The sequence below is a fragment of the Diplodia corticola genome, assembly GCF_001883845.1.
Source record: "Diplodia corticola strain CBS 112549 chromosome Unknown scaffold71, whole genome shotgun sequence".
Lineage (NCBI taxonomy): Eukaryota > Fungi > Ascomycota > Dothideomycetes > Botryosphaeriales > Botryosphaeriaceae > Diplodia > Diplodia corticola.
Genome location: NW_017971550.1, coordinates 87,510 through 93,509, shown reverse-complemented (window position 1 = coordinate 93,509; position 6,000 = coordinate 87,510). Strand labels below are relative to the sequence as shown.

General features: G+C 59.1%; 3 protein-coding genes across 3 annotated transcripts; 2 read left to right on the top strand and 1 right to left on the bottom strand.

Moving 5' to 3' along the window:
- Positions 1-74: 74 nt before the first annotated feature.
- On the top strand, positions 75-1,304 carry BKCO1_7100030 (cg16707-like protein; the record flags this gene model as incomplete). Its single annotated transcript, XM_020278785.1, has 2 exons — positions 75-379; positions 521-1,304. The coding sequence occupies 2 exons, from the start codon at positions 75-77 to the stop codon at positions 1,302-1,304; spliced, it is 1,089 nt and encodes a 362-aa protein (XP_020126121.1).
- Positions 1,305-2,526: 1,222 nt separating this feature from the next.
- On the bottom strand, positions 2,527-3,568 carry BKCO1_7100029 (ribonuclease p complex subunit pop2; the record flags this gene model as incomplete). The annotated part of the gene is made up of 3 exons (XM_020278783.1): positions 2,527-3,333; positions 3,384-3,442; positions 3,493-3,568. The coding sequence occupies 3 exons, from the start codon at positions 3,566-3,568 to the stop codon at positions 2,527-2,529; spliced, it is 942 nt and encodes a 313-aa protein (XP_020126091.1).
- A 213-nt stretch (positions 3,569-3,781) lies between these two features.
- On the top strand, positions 3,782-5,419 carry BKCO1_7100028 (casein kinase ii subunit alpha; the record flags this gene model as incomplete). Its single annotated transcript, XM_020278782.1, has 7 exons — positions 3,782-4,106; positions 4,154-4,249; positions 4,309-4,487; positions 4,555-4,665; positions 4,712-4,795; positions 4,858-5,277; positions 5,330-5,419. The coding sequence occupies 7 exons, from the start codon at positions 3,782-3,784 to the stop codon at positions 5,417-5,419; spliced, it is 1,305 nt and encodes a 434-aa protein (XP_020126112.1).
- Positions 5,420-6,000: the final 581 nt, after the last annotated feature.

Sequence of the window (6,000 nt, the reverse complement as noted above, 5' to 3'; positions counted from 1 at the left end):
ACCCCCCCCCCCCCCCCCCCTTCCGCCAAGAGGAAAAAACGAGGAAAGAAAGAGAAGAAACACACAGACAGCTCATGGCCGTAACGTCCATCAAGCCCGGCGGCGCCGGCCCGCTCACCACCGTCTTCACAACGCCCGACTTTTGCGCCGCGAGCGCGTGGAACGATGTCGGCACCCCGCCGCTGTCGAGCTCCATCTGCATGCCGCCCGACGGTTGGACCGAGTACTGGAACTCCCGGGCCGGCTTCTTCTCCCCGGCAATCTGCCCCAAGGGCTACACGCGCGGGTGCACCATACCCACCGACTTGGCGACGGGCATGTCACTAGGCGGGCCGCTGACGGCGAGTGCAGGGGAGACGGGGCATATTTGTTGTCCGACGTACGTCTGAATTTATTTTTTGTGGTGGTTTGGAAAGATGGGGGAGATATACACGCCTTCTCCCCTCCTACGTTTTCCCATGAGCAATTGAGGAGCGAAAAAGAAAGAAAAAGAAAAAGGCTCACCATGTTTTCAATGCAGAGGATACACATGCTTCCCCGGCGACAGCTTGACCGAACCCTGGCCGTACAGCAAATGCCAGGCCACCGCACCAACGACGTACGAAACCTCTAACGAGGCCACCTCCGTCTTCCTGACCACCACGAGTCAGCTCGTCTACGCCATCCAGGTCCGCTGGCGCGAGTCCGACCTGCCGCAGCTGGAAACGAACCCCACCGTCTACGGCCAGATCATGACGGCGACGGCAACCGCGTCGGCGGCATCCCGCTCGACCGCTGCCGCGACGGCGACGAGCACCAATCCAGCGGACGGCGGTGATGACGGCGGCGGTGGCGGCGGCGACAGCGGCGACGGCGGTCGTCTGTCCACCGGCGCGCAGATCGGCATCATCGTCGGCGCCGTCGCGGGCGTCATCGCGCTGGCCGTCGGCGCGTACCTGCTGTGGCGGCGCCGCGAGGACCGCAAGCGGCACCGGCTGCTCAGCCAGACGGCGCCCGAGGAGGAGATGAAGCCCGGCAGCAACTCGTCGTACCGCCACATCTCCGAGGACCACCAACACCAACACTTGGCCGTGCCGCACGCGGACACCGCCGGCAACAGCCCCGTGTCGCCGCTGTCGCCCGCGGCCGGGCCGCCGCCCTCGACGGCGGCGACGGAGATGCACGGGAGCACCGCGTTCGCGGCCGAGCTGCCGGGGAGCCAGGTGTTTCCGGTCGAGGCCCCGGCTGGGAATGCGGTGATTGCCGAGTTGCCCGGTGATCATGCGGTGTTTGAGAAGGATACGGGGACGGGTGGGAAGGCGTGAGAGAAGAGAGAGGAAAAGAGGCGGATAAGGAAGAAAGAGAGAAAGGAAAAAAAAAAGCAACATTTACCTCTTTGAAGGGAGGAGAGGGGAGAATATCCATCCGTACGAGGTCTGTTCCAGAGACATTGCAACACTACTACTGCTGCTACCAGGCGTGTAGAGAGTCGAAGCAACAGACCTCTGGGTAACCCATGCTGGGCGGACGCGACGATACCGACATCCAGACGGCTCCTTCAGTTCCTCATGCCTGCTGAGGCAGTTCCTTTTCTTTTCTTCTTTTTTTGCAATGCTCATGATACCAACCGCGTAATGGAAAGAGGGGAATTTTGGAGAACGAACACGAGAAGCCCTCATGGAAGCATCCTATCAGTTCAAGGCTCTGCTTTCGACCCTTTTGTTCTTAGGAGATGCCCGCCATCGTTGTGGACGTACGATCGCAAAGTCTGGTCGGCCGAGCAGCCATCGTCACCACCAACCACACGAAGGCGCGCCTCGGGACGGGACAACTGTCGTTGCGGACGGGGAGAGTTCGTGGATGTGGGGACTCCTCGAGAAGCTCACGTTTGGGGAAACCACGTTTGCTCGAACTAGCGGTGAGGGTGAGGACGGGGATGGTGAGAATGGCAACAAGAGCAAAAAAGCGCGTGGAAAGTGGTGAGGGGAGCTCTCCTTACTTGGGGCGCTGGCATATTCCGCGTCTTTCGTCGAACGGAATGAGTCGCTCCTCTTCAGCCCTGTATTCGTTAGCTGGCCGCGAAGGTCTGTTCTGAAGGGGCTTCGCGAAGTTCGCATTGGAGGTAAGGAGCTACAAGGCGAAGGAGGCGTTTAGTTGAAAACATCGGAAAAGGACTTGGAGCGGCTGAAACTTCATTTCTCGGATTGAGTTACGGGTAAGACCAGTACAGGTATACGGAATTAATGTTATAATGGAGCTGGTAATCGAGAGTGGCCTTCGGGCTCTTTGGCCTCTTTCCATCTTGGACCTTTTCCGTAAGTCCCGTGGCAAGGACCGGAATGGCTTCCTCTCCCCTTCGAATTCTCTATATGGTATCATTCCTCGTCGACTGGATAGAGGCGACTGGCTTCCCTTGCCATGTCGATGCTAAATGTCGTGCAACCAGGCATGGTGCCTGTGGTAGGACAGTATGAAATTGCAGATTTACGGCGCTGACTCCGTCCTGCACATGTGATCCGTGATTCCTAGATGAGAGTTCGTATACTCTCAAGATGTATCCATGGGCTCTGCGGCTACAGTCTTCTTGTCGTCACCAGGCTGGGTGGGCTTGGTGCTTTCAAGGCGTGCTTTCTTGGCCTGCCTCTTAAGCTGGCTCTTTGACGGGACTTTGCTCTGCTCGGCGGCGTTCTCAGAGCCCTTTGCCATGCCCTCAGCTTTACGCTTTTGACTTTCTTGCTTGTTCTTGACTTGCGCTTCTTTCTTCTCGGGCTTCTCGCCGCCATACACAACGTCGATGACGCCCCGGAAGCTAGTCCGCTTCATCTGGGCGCTAACGACGGCAGCGCGAGCCTCTTTGGATACAGCCTCGTGGCCGCGCTCCTGACCCAGGCCCCAAACGGCGGCAAGGTTGACCACGTCCCAAGGTGCTCGGCAGCCGAGAGCCGACTTGGCCTCGCTGCTTATTATCAGACCCCTACCTCTCGAGGCGCGAATCAACTGCGTGGTGTTCATGATGAGGTTTCTCCGCGCGGAGCTGTCCTTTGCCAGGATGCCGGGCGCATAGCAGATCTCAAACTTGACGCCGCGTTCGATGGCTTGCGACAGCATCTTGAACTTGAAGAAGAAACCAAGGCGCTGGGTCAGGTCCATGGAGATGATGTCGCAGTCCAGCGACTGGCATGCTTGTTGCAGCGTCTTCTCATCGACGGGTCTTACAGCGAGGATGTCATATGTTTGGGCGAGGTTGTTGATGCGGTGGTTCTGCGCGGGGTCGGCGAGGACGAGGGTACAGCGGCGCAGGATGCGGACGTTCTTGGGGACGGCGAACGGCAGCGGATCGAGAATCGGACAGGTCTGCTCTGGTCAGTGCTTGGCGCCGGGTTTCAGAGTGATGCCAGCGGTACCAAGTCGGCGGGGAGCTTGCCGGACAGCGTATGGGACAGGGCGACGACATTGTAGCCCACTGCGAGACGTTAGCCGCCTCAGCTGCACCGTTCGGGGAGGCGGGCTTACGATCAGCGAGGAACGCAACGGTGCGCGGCAGCTCGGGATCCTTTGCGGACCAAGGGAGGTTCAGGTCGTAGAACATTGCAGGTGAGGCAGCCAGAAGATCGTCGGCGGTTGGACGGAAAGGGTTGTCGCAAAAATTGTCGAGCCGTTATGCGGTCGTTGAGCGCCCTGACTGGGGCCGGGGCAAGAATGCAATCCGCCGCGCGTGGAATTCTTGCGGCCTGGTGCCTTATTATAAGGCCCGCTCGGGACGGTGCTGCCTTGCTGGGAGTAAAGGCAGCGGCGCGGCGCGATGCAGCGAGTACTCCAGCGGGCGCGGCAGTTGTGGCCTGAGGCCGCCAGCAACAAGGATGCCGGCGATCGCAGGCCCGGCCCCGCGATTGTCAAAACCACCGCAACCACCACTTCCAACCAACGCCCGCCCGTCATAGCCCAACCACCACGCTCCCGCGCCACCCGCACCACCACCGCTCTTGCTTTCGCCGTCGCCGTTGCCGTTTTCGCCGCACTCGTCGCGCTCGTCCTCTCCCCCAAGAGCCCCCAGAATACCGCCAGGGTGTCGGAAATACGAGTGGAAAACATAGACCCGGCGCCCAGCATGGCGCGTGTTTACGCAGGTCGGTGTCCGCCCCGACCGTCTCCACTTTGCGCTGACCCCGACCAGATGTGAACGCGAATATGCCCCGGTCCTACTGGGACTATGACTCGGTCAACATCTCGTGGGGCGTCCTCGAGAACTACGAGGTTGTCCGCAAGATCGGTACGCTTCCCCGCCCGCCCTCACTCCCTGAACAGGCCTGCTTACGCGCCGCGCGCCAGGCCGGGGCAAATACTCGGAGGTCTTTGAGGGGATCAACATCGTCAACTACCAGAAATGTGTCATCAAGGTCCTCAAGCCCGTCAAGAAGAAGAAGATAAAGCGCGAGATCAAGATCTTGCAGAACCTCAGCGGCGGGCCCAACATCGTCGCCCTGCTTGACGTCGTTCGCGACAACCAGGTTCGTGTCGCCCGCCCCACCCGCACGGTCCGGCCTGCAAAGTGACGGTGGCTAACCGCGCGCTCAGAGCAAGACTCCATCGCTCATCTTCGAATACGTGAACAACACCGACTTCAGAAGCCTATACCCCAAGTTCCAGGATTATGACGTGCGCTTCTACATTTTCGAGCTGCTCAAGGTGCGTGTCCCGGCTCGGTGTTCTGGCCCAAGGCTGACGCGTGTAGGCCCTGGACTTCTGCCACAGCAAGGGCATTATGCACCGAGATGTCAAGCCGCACAACGTCATGATCGACCACGAGAAACGCAAGGTCAGTGCCGCCACACCCTCGCTCGCCTCTCGGGGCTCAAGCTAACCCGCGTCTCGCACCAGTTGAGACTCATCGACTGGGGTCTCGCTGAGTTCTACCATGCCGGCACGGAATACAACGTCCGTGTCGCGTCTCGCTACTTCAAGGGCCCTGAGCTTCTTGTCGACTTCCAGGAGTACGACTATTCTCTTGACATGTGGTCCCTGGGTGCCATGTTTGCCTCCATGATCTTCCGCAAGGAGCCCTTCTTCCACGGAAACAGCAACTCGGATCAGCTGGTCAAGATCGCCAAGGTTTTGGGTACCGAAGACCTTTTTGACTATCTCGACAAGTACGACATCGAGCTCGATGCTCAGTACGACGACATTCTCGGCCGCTTCCCCAAGAAGAGCTGGCACAGCTTTATCAACGCCGAAAACCAGCGGTTCGTCAGTAACGATGCCATTGATTTCCTCGACAAGCTGCTCCGTTACGACCACCAGGTGAGCACCAGCAAATTTGTGTTGTTATGTTTGAGAACCTTACGTGAAACAGGAGCGTCTTACTGCCAAGGAGGCCATGGCACACCCGTACTTCAACCCGGTCCGCCAGGCGTGCATGCAGAACAACACGAGCTCTTCATGATTGACAAGACTGCCTCTTTTCAACACCTACCTTCTACATTTTCGGGCGCTTTGAGCCCCGGAGATGCGGCACCCTGGTACGCTCAACAGCTGCGTCAACTGAGGACAGGAGACCCACGGCCAGGGCATTCCGCCTCCTTCCGATCCTCACAACATCAGTTCGGTATTTCCCCGGGGGAGACGAAGAGCCAGCGGCAGGAGCGACGGGGGAATGAAGCGCGGAGATTCAAGCGACGGCGGGAGCATTGGCGGGGGGAAGTGCGCTTTTTCTTTTGCTTTTGCAGTTGTAGATACCAATAATCCAACGATACAGTTACGATATGTTGGACATGACTCGAGTCGGTGGCGCTTGCGTGCTGGCGACAGGAGCAGGAATGTGTTGGTGCCAGCCGTGCAAGGCGTGGGATACAAAATTGCTGACTAAGGCTGCAAACGAAGCAAAGCAGGCGCCAAGCTGGAGATTGTCCCGCCGCGGCGCCCGCAGAAGTCGGAGTCACAGCTACCCAGTCATTGCTCGCTCTTTACCCCTCCCCCACTTGCAGCCCGCGGGCAAAATATTCAAAACGCTGTCGCGCGCGCTTC